General features: G+C 38.1%; 1 protein-coding gene across 9 annotated transcripts in view; it reads left to right on the top strand.

Moving 5' to 3' along the window:
- Positions 1-24,311, top strand: part of KANSL1L (KAT8 regulatory NSL complex subunit 1 like) — a 151,137-nt gene that overhangs the window by 108,674 nt on the left and 18,152 nt on the right. For all 9 annotated transcript variants that reach the window (XM_054549791.2, XM_054549792.2, XM_054549788.2 and 6 more), the window contains exons 7-8: positions 20,262-20,427; positions 23,806-23,913. In XM_054549791.2, the coding sequence (XP_054405766.1) occupies positions 20,262-20,427; positions 23,806-23,913 (274 nt within the window). The remainder of the gene's footprint in view (positions 1-20,261; positions 20,428-23,805; positions 23,914-24,311) is intronic.

Genomic DNA, 24,311 nt, shown 5'->3' with positions numbered 1-24,311 from the left:
CCCAGCCCACAAAATCACTTTTTCTTCCTAGGCCTCTGGGCCTGTGATGGGAGGGGCTGCTATGAAGACCTCTGACATGCAGTGGAGACATTTTCTCCATTGTCTTGGGGATTAACATTTGGCCCCTTATTACTTATGCAACTTTCTGCAGCCAGCTTGTATTTCTTCTCAGAAAACAGGATTTTTCTATTGCATTGTCAGGCTGCAAAGTTTCCAAATTTTATGCTGTTTCCCTTTTAAAACTGAACGCCTTTAACAGCACCCAAGTCACCTCTTGAATACTTTGCTGCTTAGAAATTTCTTCTACAAGATACCCTAAATCATCTCTCTCAAGTTCAAAGTTCTACAGATCTCTAGGGCAGGGACAAAATGCCACCAGTCTCTTTGCTAAAACATAATGAGTCACCTTTGCTCCTGTTCCCAACAAGTTCCTTATCTCCATCTGAGACTAGCTCAGCCTGGATTTCATTGTCCATATCATTATCAGTATTTTGGTCAAAGCCATTCAACAAATGTCTAGGGAGTTCCAAACTTTCCCACACTTTTCTGTTTTCTGAGCCTTCCAAGCTGTTCCAACCTCCCAGTTCCAAAGTCGCTTCCACATTTTAGGGTATCTTCTCAGCAGCGCTCCACTCTATTGATACCAATTTACTGTATTAATCCATTTTCACACTGCTGATAAAGACATACCTGAGACTGGGAGGAAAAAGAGATTTAATAGACTTACGGTTCCACGTGGCTGGTGATGCCTCACAATCACGGCACAAGGTGAAAGGCACGTCTCACATGGCGGCAGACAAGAGAAGACAGCTTGTACAGGGTATCTTCTCTTTTTAAAACCATCAGATCTCATGAGACTTATTCACTATCACAAGAACAGCACAGGAAAGACCCACCCCCATGATTCAATTACCTCTCCCCAGTCCCTCCCACAATGCATGGGAACTCAAGATGACATTTGGGTGGGGACACAACTAAACCATATCAACTTCTAAATGCTTTAAATATATCTTTAATTTGATATTCATACCCCATTTTACTTAGAGAAACTGAAGTACAAAGTGGAATGAGAAGATACACATATTTAGCACTATTTAAATGAATATAAATACAAATTTGGTAGTTTTCTCTTAAATGTTAATGCTGAATCTTAACACTACTTCTTTCATAAGCTTGATTTCTACATCTGATTTGAATCTTTTATGAGTTTTTCAGACTGTTTCTTTCTATGACTAGCCCATATAAACAATTGTTGAAACTTCACATAGTTTCTAAGGCTGTTTAAGAATGTTTGGCTCTCTTATTCCAAAAGAATCACATCTTTTGCTGTCTAAGCCACTTTATTCATTACTGGTACACTTTAGTTTATGCTTGGAGAATCTATGCTTCTTTGTGCTTGATAATGTTGCTTTATCTACCTAGAATATAGATGTATCTTTAGATCCAGAAAATACACTGGTAGGCATAGCTAGATGTGAAAATGTTTTTCAGAATAATACTCTAGTATAATTCTTAAAATATAAATGTAGCTAATAGCATTCTTTAAAATTTCACTTGCAATTAATAATTTAAAAATGTTTATCTGATCATAATATGCTTCTTCAGCTCCTTCTTGATAGTCTTTATACCCAGTTACTGTGCATCCTTAGGCCCTATACTATTGATGTCTCAGCCTTAGACAGCAGAAGCCACCCTGATTAACTCCTGGCAAAGGAAGTTCTCTTTCCCACTGGGAAAGGTCAACAGAGGCCTCTGGCATCCAAGGTTAGAATTCCTAATACAGTTTCTATAGAAGCAGGTTGTAGGTAACTGGACATACAAATTGTTTATATAGGAAGCTAATAGTTACAATAATTATATTTTGAGTTAGGGCAGTCTACTTATTGTATTATAAGATTTTAGTTAATAAACCTAAATGTTTGAGCAAGAATAAGTCAAGAAGTGTATTCAGTCACTTAGATCAGAGGTTATTTTATATGAAATTAATAAAAGTAGAAATGGTTGGTTGAAGGTAGGGAAAAGCCCAGAGTTTTATTTGGTCATGCTCCCAATCACCTTCCTCCATATTGGGGGTGGGGAGTAGCAGTGGTGATTACTTCTTCTCTATTAATAGTTGCAGCCCTTGAGCAATAATAAATAAATCGATGTGATATAAATATCAGAAACATGAAGTGGGCAGAAGTTTTAAATAAATGAAACTTTATTTGCAGGACACTCACTTATCTTTTATCATCCCCATCATGGTGGTTCCCACCCCTCTGGTATCCAGTGATTTATGTATGCTTCCTGTTTGCTCATGGTATCCTTCAAATTACCCAGCTCTTTTCTTTTCCTCTTCTTATTTCTGTACAAATATAACTGGCCTGTTTTCTCACTAGTTGACCTGCTAATCTCTGGTAAGCTGTTTACCAATGATACTGTTACTCTGAAGAATGCTATTTGCATATCAAGACGCTGGTCTTGCAGAAGTAGTAAATTAAATTCAAAATGGTCACATTATTAAGATTATGGAATGTTGGATGGGAAACTATTTTGAGCAGAATAATTTTTTCATTTTTTATGAATTTTAGCATGTAATCCACAAGCCATTTCATATTTATGAAAACAGCTGTAGTGACCTAACATGTATAAATTGAAGTAAAATTAATAATGAATAATGAATATTATAACCTTTATGAAATAAGGCAGAACTATTCCTATTTTAATTTGTTCATCTGTGATCTTTTATCTGTCTCCTATGGCAGATTTGCAAAAGTAGTGTTTGTAGTCTGTATCATCATTGTTATTTCATAGATTCTCAAATCATAATGCTGAGTGGTTTAATAAAATAATCCAGTGGTACGAGTTAAGGGACATATAATAATTTCATTTGAAAGTTTTCATTTCCTTTTTAAAATGTAAATGATTAGGTATGTAAACTTTATGTGAATGCAGGCCACTTTTTTGAACAAATATTAGAAGATTTTAAAGAAAAATAAAGATATCATCTCATAGAAATTTAAATTCTTACTGGAAGCTGGGCATGATAGCTCACACCTGTAATCCTAGCACTTTGGGAGGCCAAGGTGGGTGGATCACCTGAGGTCAGGAATTCGAGACCAACCTGGCTAATTTGGTGAAACCCCATTTCTACTAAAAATACAAAAAATTAGCCAGGTGTGGTGACACATGCCTGTAATCCCAGCTATTTGGGAGGCTGAAGCAGGAGAATCACTTGAACCCGGGAGGTGGAGGTTGCAGTCAGCTGAGATCATGCCATTGCGCTATCTCAAAAAAAAAAAAAAAGTTACTTAAGTAGTATTTTTATGCTGCTGGGAAGCCAACTCTTTCTTCCATGTCACACCTACTGGAGCATCTGCTTTAGACAATGGAAATTATCTTAGTTGAGGATTTCATTACCTTGCTGTAACAATTCTGTACTCCAGGGACTTCTATAGGTTGACTTGGAGAGATAAATTTATAGCATGTATAACATATTCCTGTGAGAAAATATGCTTTATATAATTGCAGATAAATTTGGAAGCTACCAAATTAAAGAGTCTAAAAGTTATTTTTTGTAGGGAAGCAGCACATTTTAGTGGTTTCATACTGGATTGTAATCCTTGTTCTACTTCTTAATAGTGTGCAGTACTGTGCAAATTACTACTTTGTTTTCCTCATCCATAGAAATAGGGCTACCATCATATGGCTACATTCAGCTGGAGGGCCAGCTGTGCTGGCGGAAGTGGGACTCACTTGCTCTTCTGGCAGGTGGTGCTGGCTGTTGGTTGGGGCAACTCAGTTCTCACTGTGGCCTCTCATGCTGCATTAGCTAGAATGGCTTCCTTCCATGACACCTCAGGACAGTGCTCCAATATGACAAGGAGGAAGTTACATGCCTCTTGAAGCCTAGGCTCCAGATCTTTTTTTTTTTTTTTGAGTCAGAGTCTCGCTCTGTCATCCAGGCTGGAGTGCAATGGCGTGGTCTCAGCTCACTGCAAGCTCCACCTCCTGGGTATGGGGGAAATTCACCCCCGATATTTCATGTAGGTTCTTTTCTGTTTTCCCTAAGTGTCGGCTGGTCTGAGAAATAAAGGGAAAGAGTACAAAAGAGAGAAATTTTAAAGCTGGGTGTCTGGGGGAGATACTACATGTTGGCAGGTTTCGTGATGCCCCCTGAGCCGTAAAACCAGCAAGGTTTTTTCTTTCTTTTTTTTTTTGTTTTGAGACGGAGTCTCACTCTGTCTCCCAGGCTGGAGTGCAGTGGCACGATGTCGGCTCACTGCAAATTGCTCCTCCTAGGTTCATGCCATTCTCCTGCCTCAACCTCCTGAGTAGCTGGGACTACAGGCGCCTGCCACCATGCCCAGCTAATTTTTTTTTTATATTTTTAGTAGAGACGGGGTTTCACCGTGTTAGCCAGGATGGTCTTGATCTCCTGACCCTGTGATCCACCTGCCTCAGCCTCTCAAAGTGCTGGGATTACAGGCGTGAGCCACTGTGCCTGGCCAAAACCAGCAAGTTTTTATTAGTGATTTTCAAAAGGAGAGGGGAGTGTACGAATAGGGTGTGGGTCACAGAGATCACATGCTTCACAAGGTAATAGAATATCACAAGGCAAATGGAGGCAGGGCGAGATCACAGGACCACAGGACCCGGGCGAAATTAAAATTGCTAATGAAGTTTTGGGCATGCATTGTCATTGATATCATCTTATCAGGAGACAAGGTTTGAGAGCAGACAACCAGTCGGACCAAAATTTATTAGGCAGGAATTTCCTTGTCCTAAAAAGCCTGGGAGCGCTACAGGAGACTGGGGCTTATTTCATCCCTACAGCTTTGACCACAAAAGACAGCTGCCCCCCGAAGCAGCCATTTCAGAGGCCTACCCTCAGGGATGCATTCTCTTTCTCAGGGATGTTCCTTGCTGAGAAAAAGAATTCAGCGATATTTCTCCCATTTGCTTTTGAAAGAAGAGAAATATGGCTCTGTTCCGCCTGGCTCACCGGCAGTCAGAGTTTAAGGTTATCTCTCTTGTTCCCTGAACATTACTGTTATCCTGTTCTTTTTTCAAGGTGCCCAGATTTCATATTGTTCAAACACCCATGCTCTACAAACAATTTGTGCAGTTAACACAGTCATCACAGGGTCCTGAGGGGACGTACATCCTCCTCAGTTTATGAAGATGATGGGATTAAGAGGTTAAAGTAAAGACAGACATAGGAAATCACAAGGGTATTGATTGGGGAAGTGATAAGCGTCCATGAAATCTTCACAATTTATGTTCAGAGATTGCGGTAAAGACAGGCATAATAAATTATAAAAGTATTAATTTGGGGAACTAATAAATGTCCATGAAATCTTCACAATCCACGTTCTTCTGCCATGGCTTCAGCCGGTCCCTCCATTCGGGGTTCCTGGCTTCCCGCAACACCCAGGTTCATGCCATTTTCCTGCCTCAGCCTCCCGAGTAGATGGGACTACAGGTGCCTGCCACCACACCCGGCTAATTTTTTGTATTTTTAGTAGAGACGGGGTTTCACCGTGTTACCCAGGATGGTCTCAGTCTCCTGACCTCATGATCTGCCTTTCTCGGCCTCCCAAAGTACTGGGATTACAGGCGTGAGCCACTGCACCCGACCCTGTTGTTTGTTTTTTTGAGAAAGACTCTCACTTTCTCTCCCAGGCTGGAGTGCAGTGTCAATGATCTCGGCTCACTGCAACCTCTGCCTCCAGGGTTCAAGTGATTCTCATGCCTCAGCCTCTTGAGTAGCTGGGATTGCAGGCGGGTGCCACCATGCCCAGCTAATTTTTGTATTTTTAGTAGAGACGGGATTTCACCATGTTGGCCAGGCTGGTCTCGAATTCCTGGCCTCAAGGGATCTGCCCACCTTGGCCTCACAAAGTGCTGGGATTACAGGTGTGAAATACCACACCCAGCCCACCAGATCTTAAACAACATAATTTCCACTGCATTCTACTGGACAAAGCAAGTGACTTGGTCAGCCCAAATTCAAAGGGATGGAGAAATAGGGGCATACACACAGGGATGGAATTTACAGCAAAGGGGAAATTTCAGCAAAGGGGCATACACACAGGGATGGAAGAAATTTGTGACCATTGATATTAAACAATCTTTGCCTTGGCGTCTGCTTTGGGACCCAAGGACAACTCTAAATTAAGACATTAGCTGAATCAGCAATGAAGAAAAGAAGAAAAAGGCTACCTTCTAGAGATGTGTTGATATTAAATAAGAAAATACATTTGAAAGATACTTAGCTCAGGCCTGGCATGATGGCTCATGCCTGTAATCCAAGCTTTGGGAGGCTAAAGCAGGCAGATCACTTGAGGTCAGGAGTTTGAGAGCAGCCTGGCCAACATGGTGAAACTCTGTCTCTACTAAAAATATAAAAATTAGCTGGACATGGTGGTGCATGCCTGTAACCCCAGCTACTTGGGAGGCTGAGGCACAAGAATTGCTTGAACCAGGGAGGCAGAGGCTGCAGTGAACTGAGATCGCACCACTGCACTCCAGCTTGGATGACAGAGCGAGACTCTGTCTCGAAAAAACAAAAGATATTTAGCTCAGTGCCTGGCATATAAATCCTCATCAAATATGAATGATGTTGATGATGATAATGATTCAGTGATTAGCACAACATCAGGGATGTTTTGGTTTGGAGGAGTGAAATGATAAAAGTATTACTTTTGAAAGATTAATTTGGTTCCTTGGACAGTACAATTTGCAGTGGGGAGAGAATGGAGGAACAGAAATTAGCTAAGAGAGGCTGTGCGTGATGGCTAGGCGAAGGTTCCCAAACCTCAGTTCTTGACTTCTACACAGGCTCAACAACACATGCTCAACACCACATGTAAGCTGCCAAGGCTTGGGGCTTGCACCCTCTGAAGTAATGGCCTGAGCTGTACCTTGGCCCCTTTTAGCCATGGCTGGAACTGAAGCAGCTGGGATGCAGGCACCACACCCCAAGGCTGCACAGAGCAGGGGGGCCCTGGGCCCAGCCCATGAAACCATTTTTCCTCCTAGGTCTCCAGGCCTGTGATGGGAGGGGCTGCCGTGAATGTTGCTGACATGCAGTGGAAACATTTTCCCCATTGTCTTAGTGATTAACATTCTGCTCCTTGTTACTTATGCAAATTTCTGCAGCAGGCTTGAATTTCTCTCTGGTAAATGGGTTTTTCTTTTCTACTGCATTGTCAGGCTGCAAATTTTCCAAACTTTTATGCTCTGCTTCCTCTTGAATGCTTTGCCGCTTAGAAATTTCTTCCACCAGATACTCTAAGTCATCTTTCTCAAGTTCAAAGTTCCACAGATCTCTAGGACAGGGGTAAAATGTTGCCAGTCTCTTTTCTAACACAGGGTAAGAATCACCTTTATTCCAGTTCTCAACAAGTTCCTCATCTCCGTCTGAGATCACCTCAGCTTGGACTTCATTGTCCATATCTCTATCAGCATTTTCATGAAAGCCATTCAGCAATTCTCTGGGAAGTTCCAAACTTTCCCACATCTACCTGTCTTGTGAGCCTCCAAGCCTCTAGGAAGTTCCAAACTTACCCATATTTTTCTCTTCTATTCTGGGACCTCTAAACTGTTTCAGTCTCTTCCTGTTACCCAGTTCCAAAGTCACTTCCACATTTTCTGGTATCCTGATAGCAGCACCTCATTCTTTGCAGTACCAATTTACTGTGTTAGTCCGTTCTCACACTGCTGTAAGGACATATCCAAGACTGGGTCTTTTATAAAGGAAAGAGGTTTGACTCACAGTTCAGCATGGCTGGGGAGGCTTCAGGAAACTTACAATCATGGAAGAAGGGGAAGCAAACACGTACTTCTTCACGTGGCAGCAAGAAGAAATACCAAGCAAAGGGGAAAAGGCCCCTTATAAAACCATCTCATGAGAATTCACAAGAACAGCAGCATGGGGGTAACTAACCCTATGATTCAGTTACCTCCCACTGGGTCCCTCCCATGACACATGGGGATTATGGGAACTACAATTCAAGATGAGATTTGGGTGGGGACACAGCCAAACCATATCACTGATACATAGAAACACAACTGATTTTTATGTACTACTGATTTTGTACTCTGCAATTTTTCTGAATTCATTTAATAGTCGTAGTAACTTTGTTCTTCGGGGTTTTCTATATCTAGGAACATGTTGTCTACAAATAGGGAGTATTTTCTTTCTTTCTTCTTTTTCTTTCTCCTTTTTGTCTTTCCCTTTCCCATTTCCCTTCCTTTCCCCCTTCCCTTCCTTTCCCTTTCCCCTCTTTTTTCCCTTTCCTACCCTTCCTTCTTCCCTTTCTTTTTATTTCTTTTTCTTGCCTAATTGCTGTGGCTAGAACTTCTAGTGCAATGTTGAATATCAGTACCAGATCTTGGAGAGCGTTTAGTCTTCATCACTGAGTATGATATAAACTGTGAGTTATTCATGCACTTTATCATGTTGAGGAAGTTCAGTCCACATGTTTGTGAGTATATCTCTTAGAATCCCAGAAGTTGAATTGCTGGGACAAAGCGTTTGTACATTTTTAAATTTTAATTTTTTTTGCCAAATTGCCCTCAATAGAATTGAACCAAATTACATTCCCACCAGCAATGCATGAGGTTGCCTGTTTGCCAACATCTTTATAACACAGTAAATTATTAAAATTTTAGGATTTTTTGCCAATACAGTAGGTAAAAAATGGTGTTATAGTCTAGTTACCATTTTTTCTTTTTTTTTTTTTTTTGAGACGGAGTCTCGCTCTGTCGCCCAGGCTGGAGTACAGTGGTGTGATCTTGGCTCACTGCAAGCTCCGCCTCCTGAATTCACGCCATTCTCTTGCCTGAGCCTCCCGAGTAGCTGGGACTACAGGCACCCGCCACCACGCCCAGCTAATTTTTTGTATTTTTTTTTTTTATTAGAGATGGGGTTTCACCGTGTTAGCCAGGATGGTCTCGATCTCCTGACCTTGTGATCCACCGGCCTCGGCCTCCCAAAGTGCTGGGATTACAGGTGTGAGCCACCGTGCCCGGCCGTCTAGTTTCAATTTACATTTATTTTAATATGAGTTAGATCTGGACCATCTTTGCATATGTTTAAAAGCCATTATATTTTCTTTCTGTAAACTGACTGATTATATCCTTTACCCATTTTTCTGTTGAGGATTTGTTGCCTTTTTCATATTGATTTGTAGGAGCTCTTTATATTAGGAAAATTATATTTTATTACATTTTTTTGATATATACATATATATTAAGGAAATTTGCCCTTTGTTTTTTATGACTTTTTTTCACAGTTTGTCTTTTCTCTTTAATGTTTTCTTTCTATGCGGAAGTTATTTGTTTTTTAATGTGATTGAATTTATCAACCTTTTCATTATACTTCTTGGGTTTTGAGTCAGAATTCAAAATTTTTCTTATTTTGAGTTACAATATAATTATCTTGTATTTTTTTTCTGTTTGTGTTGACATGAATCTCGGTTTGTTTCCCACGCTGGAGTGCAGTGATGTGATCTCAGCTCACTGTAGCCTTCGCCTCCCAGGTACAAGCAGTTCTCCTGCCTCAGCCCCTCAAGTAGCTGAGATTACAGGTGCCTGCCACAATGTCTAGCTTATTTTTGTATTTTCAGTAGAGACGAGGTCTCACCATGTTGGCCAGGCTGGTCTCGAACTCCTGATCTCAAATGATCTGGCCACCTCAGCCTCCTAAAGTGCTGGGATTACAGGCATGAGCCACCACATCTGGCCTGTTTGTTTTCAATAGGGATTATTTTATTGCCCAATATTACTTGTTCAGGAGAAGTTTGAAAGGACAAAACAGTCCATTGTAATCCAAATGATACTTCACCTATGACCAAAAAAATGGACCATTATCTTCCCTTCAGGCCTTTAAATAAACTTGAAGTTACCTGATAAAAGCATTATACACATTGCATTTAAATGGCTATAGTTCTTAGTATGCTGTCATTCATGCTTCCCTTTCATATTCATGAGCATAAGGTTAGTTAGCATCTGCTTAACATGAATGAGACTTGAGAGATGCAGAATTCCACCAGGTTAAGCCTGCCAAGTTGACAAGTCCAGTTCATATGTGCAAAGCCAATGTATGCAAAATTTATTGTCTTTCCATTTAGGAAGGACTCCTATTGAGGAAATAGAGCCTCATGTACAATAGCAGAGGCATATACAACTATTTAGAATAACCTACTTATTATGTCTTTCCTTCTTTCTTTTCTTCCTTCCCTCCTCCTATCTTCTAGTAAAGAAATATTAAGTACCTACCGTGTGCCACACAGTGCCTAGGCATTGGAGATACCATGGTGAACATGATAGAAAGGGTTCCTACCTTCATAGAGCTTATATTTAATTGAGAGAAAAAGTGCAAATGTTAACTAATGCTGTGCTTTGGGGAAAAAAATAGAACTAAAGTAAGGAGATAGAGAATTCTAGGAGAAAGAAGTTTATTTTAGATAAGAGAGTCAGAAGTCCTTTCTGGAATAACTGACATTTGATTAGAGACTTGATTGAAGTGAGGAGAGAACAAACCACACAGAGATTTAGAGTTAAAGCATTTCCAGTATTTCTGAGTCATTAAACATATAGAGGAAAAGCCATCAGCAAGAAGGAGAATATAGCTGACCTTGGTAGAAATTAATAATTCAAAGAACAGAAAATAACTTCCAGGGCAGCCTGTTGTACTAAAGAAACAATCATGAAAAAAACAAACAAACAAAAAGTGCCTTTAGAAATTAAAAATAAGTCCTGGTGTGGTGGCTCAGGCCTGTAACCCCAGCACTTTGGGAGGCTGAAGTAGGAGGATCCCTTAAGCCCAGGAGTTAAAAGCAGCCTAGGCAACATAGTGAGATACTGTCTCTACAGAAAATTTAAAAATGATCCAGGTATGGTGGTGTCCACCTCTAGTCCCAGCTACTCTAGAGGATAAGGTGGGAGGATTGCTTGAGCCAGGCAGTGGAGGCTGCAGTGAGTCTTGATAGATCGTGCCACCACTCTCCACCCTGGGTGACAGAGCAATACCTTGTCTCAAAAAAAAAAAAAAAAAAAGGAAGGAAGAAAGAAAGAAAATTTAAAATAAAATCGCTAGAATTAAAATTTTTTAGTATAAGAACTAGAAAATAGAGTCAAATAAATCTCCCAGAACACAAAGAGAAATTATACATGACTATTTCCACAGCCAAAAAGAAGACATGATGTCTTCAGTTTGATAAGGCCCACAAACTTTTGAGCATTGTGAATTAAATAAACAGCCCACTCCTAAACAGATTCTCATGAAATTTCTGAATATCTAGAAGATAAGATGTTAAAGCTTCGAAGGGGAAACAGCTAACAAAAGCAAACTATGACCTATAATGGGTAAGAATGAAACTGCCATTGAAATTCTCATTAATGACTCCAGATGAAAATAGAATAATGTCTCCAAAGTTCTGAAGGAAAATTTTTTTGATTGTAGGGGTGAAATAAAACTGTCATTATTTTCACATGAAGTAATTTCATAGAAAATCCAAGAGAATCAATAAATTATTAGAACTAATACTATTGTTCCACATTAGTAATAACCAATTAAAAACATATTAAAAAACAAGGTACATTCCCAAAAGCATACTGTCAATTTTCTAAGAATTGACTATATATATATGACTACTATGGAAACAAATTTAAAGCTTTTATATAAGATATAAAGACTTAAAAGTGGGAGACATTCAGTTTCCTGAATTTAAGGTAATCTTAGTCAAAATACCAGCTGTCTATTTTGGAAACTTAACATTCAAAAGTGAATATGGACAAATAAAGGTCCATGAAGAGAAGGGGAGGAGGGTAAACAGGACTACCAGATACTGACTTAACAGTAATAAAGTATGTGGGAACTAGCTCAAGTATAAACAAATGGGCCCAGAATGAGTTCTCCATAGCAATAGTATTTATGTAGATTTAAATATTAAGATATGTTAAAGGCTCAAGTGATCCTCCTGCCATGGCATGTTCATCATGTACATTCCATGCACACTTGAGAAGAGTGTATGGGCTGGATATGGTGGCTCATTCTTGTAATCCCAGCACTTTGGGCTGGTCGCAGGAGTTTGAGACCAGCCTGGGAAACATGGGGAAACCCTGTCTCTACAAAAAAATACAAAAATTAGCTAGGTGTGGTGGTGTGCACCTGTAGTCCCAGCTACTTGGGAGGCTGAGGTGGGAGGATCACTTGAGCCCTGGAGTGGAGTGTGGTACAATCACAGTTCTCTGCAGCCTCAACCTCCTGGGCTCAAGTGATCCTGCACCTCTGCCTCCCAAGTACCTGGGACTATAGGTGTGTGCCACTGTGCCCAGCTAATTTTTTTGTTTTGTTTTGTTTTCTGTAGAGACGGTCTCACTATGTTGCCCCAGGCTGGTCTTGAACTCCTTGGGCTCAAGCTATCCTCCTGCCGTGGCCTCTCAAAATGCTGGGATTATAGGTGTGAACCACTGCACCTGCCATTCTTCAAAGTTTTAGGCATCCACTGTATCCCCTGCAGATAAGGGGACTACTATATTTATATAGCTGCTTCAGCAATCTAATGGCTAGCGCTTGAGTGGTATGTCTGCTCTGTACTTTTGCTTTTACCTATTACTTTATATTTAAAGTGGTTTTCTTGTGGATGTTATATATTTGGGTGTGGCTTTTTTATCCAATCTGAAGTTTCTGCCTTTTAATTAGAAGTGCTTAGACCATTTATACTTGATGTAATTTTGATAGGGTTAGGTTTAAATTGACCATCTTGCCATTTGCTTTTTATTTTTCCCAAGTTTTTTGTTCTTTTCTTATGCCTTTTTTCTGCCCCCTGGAATTAATTGTTTTTAAATTTGCCTGGTGTTGTTTCACTCTATGCATACATAGATTATTATTTAGCAAAAGATTGAAAGATACCTTGTGAGGATTTCTGGAGCCTTTCTCTGCTTAACTTCTTTTCTGGCATTCTGTTCTGCAAATGACAGCTGCCTTGTCCTTCCCCAACTCAAACATCTGTCTCTGCCAGTCAGCTAGACTGCTACTCCCTACTTGAGCCACCTTCTTTGTGCCAAAGTCTGGGAATATACCACCATGCAACAAACTGGTAGATTTAGAGGATCACCTCATTTGTTGTTCATTTCCCAGAGATAACACTCATGTGCTGCCTATTGTCCAAGTTCTGAAAACAGTTGTTTGACATCAGTCCTATAGCTGTTCTCCTTCATGGGCAGAAATGAAAATGCCTTTTCTACTACCAAAACTGATTTTTTAATAGCAACTCCAATTGTAGCTATTGCTTAATATCTTTTCTCACAACGAGTTTGAAAGTGTCTGTGATCATCTGTCACACATTGCATTCCTTGAGAAACACTATAATGTCTAGTTTCTTATTTTAGCTTCTAATTTCCTACTATAGAACGGCAGCCAACAAAATCACTTTATTGAAAGGAAATTTTTCTTTTAAAGATAGGGTGTCACTATGTTGCCCACTTTGGACTCAAACTCCTGAGCTCTAGTGATCCTCCCACCTCAGCCTCCCTGAAACAGTTTTTTAAAGGTCAGAGTGACCTTTCAGTTGCTAGGTCCAATTCTGCACTTCTGACTCCAGTGGTATGGTAGGAACGTTACCATAGAAAAACCTCCAGGTACCACAAAATAGAATGTAAAATATAAAGAATATTTTGTACAATACATAAATCATCTGGTTAAAAAAAAAAAATCCTCAGAATAAGAGAAACGGAGAGGAAAGAGAAGTGTGGTTGGTGCGGGGCCGGGGGGGCAGAAGAGAAACATACTAAGAATCCAGAGAAAGAAGTGACCCATTGAATTCTGAAGCTTTCTTATGAATATTTTCCAATTAAACTCCATAGAAGTTTTTATTTGATATTCCTGAGAGTGACTGGAGGCAAAAACCTGGAAGATGTGAGGAGTCATTTTAGAAATCCTGCATAAAGCCAAGAGTCTTCAATGGCAGGCTATAGACTTTGTGAACGGGTGAACTAGAACTCAGATCTAGTGTACAGAGATGCAGAGAACTTGCCTTTCTTAGCCTTGGGCTGTGGTTGAAAAGGGAAAATAGAGTTCCTGCATAGAATTTATAATAAGTCAGGCCTCTTTTATTTTTGAAGTTTGAAATGATGCTACTGAAGTGTTTTTGTTTTTGTTATGAAGATAAGAATTGGGTTTTAAAATAGGTTAGAACAGTAGTTCTAGATGGCTAGCTCAGACAAATAGACATCCTTTCTAGGGGAATAAACTCTCAACAGAAGCTTCCAAATATCCCATGAACAAAGTTTCAACAAAAATGAATTCTCAATAAGAAAAAAAAAAATTACAGAACACACAACACTAAGGCCACATGATGAGAGTCAGTAAAAATGAACAAACAAAAACAAAACCATACACATATGTATTAATATATGCATGCATATGTATGAATATACAAAATAAATCTCTCTAAAATGTGTATATGTATGTGTGTGTGTATATATATACACACATATTCCTACAAAATAACTTCAAATATTAGAATTATCCATACAAAATGTAAAAATAAGTAAGTTTAATTTTTTTAAGGAAAATACATCAGAAAATTGCTAATATGATTAAAAAGTGTATAGACAGAGCTAAAGACAGAATTGCGTTGAAAGATCAAGCTCAATAAAATTACACAAAAGACAGCACAGAGAGAAATAATAAATGGAAAATATGAAAAAAGAATTAATAAAAATAAAGATTAGAGGACAAAGTCTAACTTAGGTCTCCAGAAGCTGGCTTCTGCAACCACTATTACCCTGAAGCTCTGGCAGGAATTTTTAAATTTGATGCAAATGCCAGTAATGATAGTTATGGGGATGCTTTTGGTGATGTTTCAGGAGGCATGAAGCACATGGCCAGTTTTCACTTCTGAGCATTTTTGACCAATGTTTTCCTCAGAACATTTGCTGAATACTGAGGCTGCACAGAGCAGGATGCTTAACACATAAATGGCAAAAGTCCCTTATAAGCAGGGTGGCATTGTTCAGTATACTCTTAAGATTAGAGGTCTGGATGACTGGGGATAATTCTACAAAATAAATCAAATATTTGGTTGAAAACCTTGAGGGGCAAATCATATGTATGAATCATACTAGGGCTGCAACCCAGATTTAACTGCTCATACTCTCAGATTAAGGAGAGTATTTTATCTAGCTAGTAGTGGGGAGAGAGAACCCCCACTAGAGAAAGATCACATCCTTTGGAACCTATGTGGTTTTTAAAACATAGCATCTGTCATTGAATCAAAGATTAGTAGGCATGGTGAAAAGGACATGACCAAAATTCAAGAGAAAAAACAGACAATAGAGACAGATACTCAAGTGATTCTGATACTGGATTTAGATGGGAAAAACTATTAAATAATTATTTAAAAGGAATGCCTTTAAATGCATTTTATTTAGAGAATGCCTAAATAATCCTGAATAGAGTGTTAGTAGAAATACGGACATTAAAGCCATTCTGACAAAACCTCAGGTGGAAATGAGGAACATGTTATTGGAAACTAGAGGAAAAGTGATCCTTGTTATAAAGTGGCAAAGAGCTTGGCTAAATTGTGTTCATATAATTAATATATTTAAAAAAAAAATAGAGAACAGGTAGAAGAAAACACACGATTTCATCAGATAATTAGAATCCTTTTTTTAAAAAGAATTATATAAACATTCTCAAACTGAAAATACAACATGAGGAATTAATGCCTCACCAGATAAATTTAACTACAAATTAGGTGGAGCAGAAGATAAAATTAGTGTACTGAAAGACTAATTAATAGAAAACACTAAAATGGAAGCACAGAGATAAAGAAAAAATACAGAAAAATAGAGAAATGTATGATTAGATGAAAAAAAAATCTATATATGTTATTGGAGCCTAGAAAAAAGGAGAAAGAATAAGGCAGAAGTAACATTTGAAAAATAATAATAATATCCCTCAAACTAATAAAGGTCATCAACCCATAGACTCAAGAAATTCTGTGAACCTCCAAGAGAACAAATACATGGAAATTACATCAAGGCATATGTGATGGTTAATTTTATGTGTCAATTTGACTGGGATAAGGGATGATCAGATAGGGTGAGGGTGTTTCCAGAGGCTATTAGCATTTGAATTTTTAGGCTAAATAAAGATTATCTTCACCAATGCAAGTGACCATGATTCAATCTCTTGAGGGGATGACTAGAACAAAAAGGTGGCGAAAGGCTGAATTTGCCATCTCTGTTTGAGCTGGCATATATTCTCCCGCACTTGGACATTGGCACTCCTGGTTCTCAGGCCTTTGGACTTGGACTTACACCATTGGCCTCCTGATTTTCAGGCGTTTGAACTCAGACTGGGATTTACACCATTAGCTCCCCTGATTCTCAGGCCTTTCGATTCTGAGTTACACTGTAAGTTTTCCTGCAGAAAGCAGATGATGGGATTTCTTGACCTACATAATTGCATGAGCCAATTCCTACAATAAATTTTTTTCTCTTTCTCTAGTTCTGTTTTTCTGGAAAGTCATGACTAACACAGATTTTGGTACTGAGAAATGGGAGTGCTGCTGTAATGAATGCCTGAAAATGTGGAAGTAGCTTTGGAACTGGGTAATGGATAGGGGCTGGAAGAGTTTTGAGGTGCATGCTAGAAAACACCTACATTGTTGTGACTGGATCTTTAAAAGTGATTCTAATGAGGGCTCAGAAAGAAAAGAGGAGCACTTTGGAGAAAGCCTCCATCTTCTTAGAGAATGCCTACATAATCCTGAACAGAATGTTGGTAGATATATGGACGTTAAGGCCATTCAGATAAAACCTCAGATAGAAATGAGGAACATATTATTGGAAACTAGAGGAAAAGTAATCCTTGTTATAAAGTGGCAAAGAGCTTGGCAAAATTGTATTCATGTTCTAGTGTCTTGTGGAAGGTAGAAATTGCAAGCAATGAAATTGGTTATTTGGCTGAGAAAATCTCTTAGAAAATTGCTGAAGGACCAACCTGGTTCCTCCTTCTGACTGCTTATGATAGAATGCCAGAAGAAATGACTACAAGAGGAACTGTTAATCAAAAAGAAAGCAGAACTTAAAGATTTGGAAAAGTCTTAGCCTATTCATACTGTAAAGAAAGAGAAAGCCTGCTTTGGAGAAAACACTGAGGGTATGGCCGAGGAGCCTTTTGATAGAGATTAGTGTGGATCAGCCCTCTCTACAGAAGCCAGGAGATATTCTCCAAGACAATAGAAGACAATAGAAGAATGGCCCTGAAGGCAATTTAGAGATAATGGAGGCTGCCCCTCCCAGCATAGGCCCAGAGTGCAAAGTCCCTTCGGGCAAAGAAGTTTCAAATATGGAGCCACCTGAGCCTGTGAGACCTCTCAGCATGCACTGCCCAATAGAACCTTACATTATGGGTTCTGCTCCCCACCACTGGCTTCTCTAAAGTGTGGCTCTGGTGGGCCTGATATAGTTTAGGCTGTGATGGCCAACCCTGTAGGCAGCACAGGTGGTAGATTTTGGTGGTGTCTACACAGTCTCTGCCAACACTTAGGGAACCATGGCTTAGGCTATGCATGACAAAGCCACTGGTGCATGATTCTAGCCTAGGAGAGCCACAGGCCCTTGACCCCAAGTCACCTTGAATGGCAGAGGCAGAATAACCACCTGGAAGAGCCACAAGCTTGGGACTCCAGCCAATAGCTGTGGAGATGGGACCATAGCCTACTGGGTCTGGAAGGCAAAGCATCAAGCAGAAGGTTATCCTGGAGCCTTTAGGTTTAATGGAATTTGCCCTGTTGGGTTGGTTTGCTCAGAACCTGTCATTTCTTTCTTCTTTCCTATTCCTTTATTTTGGAATAGGAATATCTATCTTATGCCTCTCCCACCATAGTATTTTGGAAGCACATAACATGTTGGTTTTAGAGGTTCACAGTTGGAAAGCAATTTGCCTCAGGATGAATTGTATACCTTGAGTCTCACCCATATCTGATTTAAATGATATTTAGATGAGGTTTTGGACTTTGGAATTTTTTAGTTGATGCTGGAATGAGTTAAGATTTTTGGGCTGCTGGAATGGAATGAAATATTTTGCATGTGAGAAGGACATGTATTTTGGGGGGCTTGGGTGCAATGCTATAGACTGAGTCTCCCCCAAAACTCATATGTAGAAACCTGATTCCCAATGTGATGTTATTTGGATAGGGCCTTTGGGAAGTTATTAGGTCATGAGGTCATTAATGGAATTAGTGCCCTTATAATAGGAACCCCAGAAAGCTCTTCCTTCCATCATGTGAGGTTACAGCCATCTTATCAGTGAGAAAGTAGACCTTTGTCAACATTAAATCTGCCAGCACTTTGATCTAGTACTTTTTAGTCCCCAGAACTGTGAGAAGTAAATTTCTATTATTTACCTAGTCTATGGTATTTTGTTATAGCAGTCTGAATGGACCAAGACAGAATCTTATGGTAAGCCTGCTAAAAAAGTAAAGACACAGAGAAAATATTAAAAGCAGCCAGAGCAAAAAGGGCACATTACTTTCAAGTGGGGGCAATAATAAAACCTATAGCTAACTAATCACCAGAAATAATGAGAACCAGAAGAGTGAAAGTATCCTTAAAGTACTAAAAAAAAAAAAAAAGCCAACCCAGAATTCTGTATTCATAAAAATATCATTAAAAATGGTAAGATGCAAATGTTTCAAACAAGTAAAAACTGAGAGAATTCGGAGAAAGCAAACCTACACTATGATAGTAGCAAAGGGAGAAGTAATATGATCCCACATGGAAGTAGGGAATTGTAGGAAAGAGCTATGAGCAATGAGACGAGATAAATATATGGGTGGTATTCATGAATGTTGATGATACAAACAATAATACCAATATATCGTGGGGTCATAAATATATGTAGAATTAAAATGCCTAACAATGGTGATGCAAAAACAGGAGAGTAAATGGAGTTCTAATGTCCTAGTATTTCCAGGGAAATGGTAAAAGGAATACTTTGTATTATACTGTAAAAGCCAGCTGGCTAAGGATGCACATTGTAATCTCTATGGAAACCACTAAAAGAAAGTAAAAGAATGAATAAATTAAAATTAAGAGATGGGAAAAATTTAAGAAAATATTTCATTAATCTTAAAGCAAAGTGGGAATCAATGAAATATAAAACATGCATACAATATAGAAAGTGAACAAGTCCAGTTACTGGCTCCTTGAAGAGGTTAATAAACTTGATAAACTCCTAGCAGGATTCTCAAGAATAACCTTAGCTTGGTTTGACATGTTAAAAATCGGTTAATGCAGCCAGGTGCAGTGACTCACGCCTGTAATCCCAGCACTTTGGGAGATGGAGGCAGGCTGGATCACTTGAGGTCAGGAGTTCGAGACCAGCCTGGTCAACTGGTGAAGCCCTGTCTCCACTAAAAATACAAAAAGTAGCTGGGCACAGTGGCACGTGCCTGTAATCCCAGCTACTCAGGAGGCTGAGGCAGGAGAATCGCTTGAACCCGGGAGGCAGAAGTTGCAGTGAGCCGAGATCCTGCCACTGCACTCTAGTCTGAGCAACAGAGCGAGACTGTCTCAAAAAAATTAAATAAAAAATAAAATCTGTTAATGCAATTTGTCAGTTTAATAGAGTACAGAAGAAAAGTCATGTAATCATTTTATTAGGTTCAAAAAAAGCATGTGATTAAATTCAACATTAATATATTTTTTTCAAGTTCTTTTGGCAAGCTAGGAATATATTCTGATAAAGAACCATACCCCCCCCCCCAAAAAAAAAACGCTGCAATCCATATCATTCTTATTCTGATAAATTAAAAGCATTCCCATTACAATCAGGAACAAAACACAAATGTCTCCTTTGATCATTTTTATTCATTATTGAATTGGTGAACCCATCCAGCATGGTTGGAACTCCCTAAAAAAAAACCAGTAGGATTGAAAGAAAAAAATTACAGTTATCATTCCCAGCTAGTATGTTTAGATAATCAAAGACTAGAAGAAGCTATATATTATTAGAAAAAGAAAGTTTATAGCAAAGTTGTAGAATACATTCAATATATAAAAGTTAATTATATTTTTACATCCCTTTTATGATTGAATTAATAAATACTAAAGTTAATTGGGAAAACATCTAGAAAAATATTTGTAAAACTTTTGTAGAATTGGAAAATTTTATTTAAAGATAACCTAAATAAATATAGAGATAGCCATTTATGGATGCTTTGGCTGTGATATTCTAATACGGTTTTTCCTTGCAGACTTTGCCTTCAAAAGAAACAACATTTTTAAACACTACACAAATGCCTTGCCTGGAATCAGCTTCAACTTGGAGTAGCTATGAACACAATTCGGAGTCTTACCTATTAAGAGAACATGTATCAGAGTTAGATTCCTCTTTCCATCCTGTTCTATCATTGCCATCAGGTAAGCCTCCTTGTAACAATTTCTAAGTAATGATATTTTCTATACTGAAATCTAATCCTCTAAATACAGAGACTCTAATAAAATCTTATTTTATCAATTGTTTTTTTTTTTCCAGTAGATATTAGAACTAAGCAATGCCTTGAGATTTAAATTTGTTGTAGAGGAATTAATCTAGTCACATGCACGGTTAATGTTCTGTCTGTGTAAGTTGATTCTTTAATTCCTTCTAAACCAACTTGATTTACTTTGGGAAATTACTAGGTTTTTATCTTGTTAAATTTTGAGCATTTTATTGGTAACATGGCTGTGCTGTTGAAATGTTACTGAATAACGGTAATTCAGTGTTCTTTTTCTAATGTGCTGTTATACATGGAAGTTTCCCTGTCATAAAATATTTCTCCATTTATAATCTGCATTGAATTTCTCAATGCAGAGGGAAGAAAACTGCGTACCTATAAGTATAGTCAACCTCAAGAGTATCGGTACTCTATAACTGAGTAAATGAGGCTTATACATCCTCACATCTCTAAAGTATTTTTTTTTTTTTTTTGAGATAGGGTCTTGCACTGTTGCACAGGCTGGAGTATAGTGGCGTGAACATAGCTCACTGCAGCCTTGACCTCTTGGGCTCAAGTAATCCTCCCACCTCAGCCTCCCAAGTAGCTGGAACTACTTGGGTGCATGACACCACACCCAGCTAATTTTTAAATTTTTTTGTAGAGGTGGGGTCTCACTATGCCCAGGCTGGTCTTGAACTTCTAGCCTCAAGTGATCCTCCCACCTCAACCTCCCAAAAATGCTAGGATTACTCTAGGTGGTTTTAAATTTTCGGTTCTTGATTTTTGTGGAATCTTAAAGTAAATATTTAGGGGAGAAAGAAAACATCCCTCGCATTGGTTATCTCCAGTTCTTCTCTTTACTGGGGGATATCTCAACTTAGCTTTTGTTCCATTTTCTGCTTATGGTTCTGATGGTCTTTTAAATTCTCAAAATCAAGGGACTGATCTATTTGTAAAGCACTATGTTTTGAACCTGTCCCCCTGCCCTGAGTCTCAATTTAGTTTTTATCAGTAGTAGAGTGGTTTCTTAGCTACACCATTACCTTGATTTAAGTTTTTAACAAGAACTATTTTATTCTATATTTGAGGAAACCTTAATAATATGACAAAATAATAATCCATATAACAATAATGTAGCTAACATTTAGTCTTAGCATATACTGAGCTCTGTATATATTAAGCACATTACATTTTCTTGTTTAATTCCCACAACTCCATGAGAATAGATATCTTTGTTCTGTTCATCTTACATATGAGAAAACTAAGCTTCGTGATACTACTCATCCAAGATTACTCGGCTAATAAATGATGAGCCAGGATTTGAGGTAGTCATTCTCCAGAACCAAACTACTCACCATTACTTTACTGCCTGTTTTCTTATTAGCAAATATATTTCTCTGATGACATAACCCTGAGAGCTGGTATAAATACTCTTTATCCTAAGACTCTTATGCCCCCTCTAATAAATGAGATTAGATTGTTTATCTACTATTTCATGATATCCATTCCTTCTTACATTCAATAAAAATCTCAATACCTACTATATGTAAGTACTAAATAAATGCTAGGAGTATAAATACAAATAAATCCCTCAACGTACTTGCATTCTAGTTTAAAACAACTGAAAGGTAATGTTTCAAAGCAATGAAATATTTTTACAAAAGCTGACAGGTCACGTGCGGGTATTAAGAAAGGCATATAGACCGAACAAGGACCTTTTCTTGTGAGATCATGTTTTCCCACAAATCGCAAAGAACAGTGGTAGAACTGGTGATACTCTCCTTATAATATTGCTTTGGAGAAACAAATGCAACAAACTTATGATTAGGTAATTGGAAAATATCAGAATCCTGAAATGTTTAAGGAGCATTTTAAAGGAGAATATTTCATTTTTATTCCCATTTTCATTTTGTCACCTAATTTTCATATGATCATAATACCAACATTCAAACTCATCTTACCTCTGTCCTTTGGTACAAACTCCATGATGATACTCATGCACTAATTTTTGTTTTGCGTATTTTTCCACACTTGAGTGTGGATCTGCCACTAAGATACATCATTTGAAGAAGAGATCATTTTTTTCTGTTTAAAATCCAGACCCAGCCAGGTGGGCACAGTGGCTCATGCCTGTAATCCCAACACTTTGGGAGGCTGAGGTGGGAGGACTGCTTGAGCTCAAGAGTTCAAGACCAGCCTGGGAACATAATAAGACTTTGTCTCTAAAGAAAAAAATTTTCTAATTAGCCAGGCATGGAGGTGTGCACCTATAGTCTCAGCTACTTGAGAGGCTGAGGTGGGAGGACTGCTTGAGCGCAGGAGATTGAGAATGCAGTGGGCCAGAATCATGATACTGCACTCCAGCCTGGGCAACAGAGCCAGTCCCTGTCTCAAGAATAAAAACAAATAAAAAATAAAATCCAGGCGCTTCCTGGGTCTATCCTCATTTATGTATTCAAATGAGTTTCCTTGAAGTACCTTCTTTCAATAGCCAAATTTTCATTATTATCAACTGCTTTATAAAATATGTTCTCAAGGAAAAGTGAGGTGTCTCTTAATAAATGCTTTTTCAGATGATTTTGTTTTTTCATTCTTGGCTGAAAGAAAAAACCTTTAGTAAATGTGAAGCATAACTACTTCATTGCTTAACTCCTCTTTGGTTGTAAGAGTACAGAATATAAACATAGTGAATTGAAAGTCTCCAAGCCTCTATTTAAAAACAAAACTAGCTTGTCAATAGGTTTTAATCTTTATAAAAGTATATTCATTGTGATACATAATATGGTAAATTAAGGGAATGTGAACTTTGATGTTTTCATAAAAGGTTGCATCTGACTTACAGTGGTTTTCTCCCAAGAAGTTAAAAGCATGTAATTTTTTGGAAACTTCATTATTTCAAATGCAAAGTTTGTAGGGATGGGATGGAATGCATTTAGAGTCAGCCAGATTTGGGTGAAGGTTTTCTTAAAGACTTCTTGGGTATATTTGTTTCCATTCATCTGTGAATAGTATTTATTAATACTTATAATTACTGTTCATCTTATGTACTATTTTAGGAAGTTCATGAAGTTGTTTCTCTGTTAGCTTTTTAATTTGTTGATTAAGTGCACCTAACCAGTAATTTCTAAAATACTGCTACCCAACATGCTTGGAAAGAGTATTTTGTCACTTCCGATAGTTGTTCCATTTCAAACTTTTGCTTATTTTCTTAAGCTTATGTGCTATTTATAGAAAGAAAGCAATTTTAATGTTACAATCTGTAATCCTAGTATTACAAAGAGTGGTATTTGAAAATACCTTTTTTACTTTATTTTTCCAGATGTGCCTCTTCATTTTCACTTTGAAGCACTGTTAAAAAAGACTGAAATAAAAGGCAATCTTGCTGAAAATAAATTTGTAGATGAATATATCATATCTCCATCACCTGGTATGTCACATTTACAGTTCTTGTACTCTATATGCCTGTTTATGTCTTTATAGTTACTATTTTTGCATTCTAAGGAAATAAAATTTAAGAAAAGAATAAATGAAAATCCTTAATTTTTAATACTCACTTTTTACAAATTACGTACACATAAAATACAAGAACAATCTTAACATGAAATGCGCAATACCTATTAAATTGTAATTATGAACTATTACTGATAAATATAATAAAAATTTAAATAAATGTGGAGAAACAGCATTTCTGTATGGTAAGATCAATAAAAATATAAATTCTTCCTAATAGTTCATATGATTAATGTAATGTAACCTGAAGTTCTCACAGAATTTGTTTAACTTAAAATAATTCTAAAGCACAATGGGAAGACTAAACAGGGGAAA

Source organism: Pongo abelii, chromosome 11 (assembly GCF_028885655.2).
Source record: "Pongo abelii isolate AG06213 chromosome 11, NHGRI_mPonAbe1-v2.0_pri, whole genome shotgun sequence".
Taxonomy (NCBI): domain Eukaryota; kingdom Metazoa; phylum Chordata; class Mammalia; order Primates; family Hominidae; genus Pongo; species Pongo abelii.
This window is presented reverse-complemented; position numbering and strand designations above follow the sequence as displayed.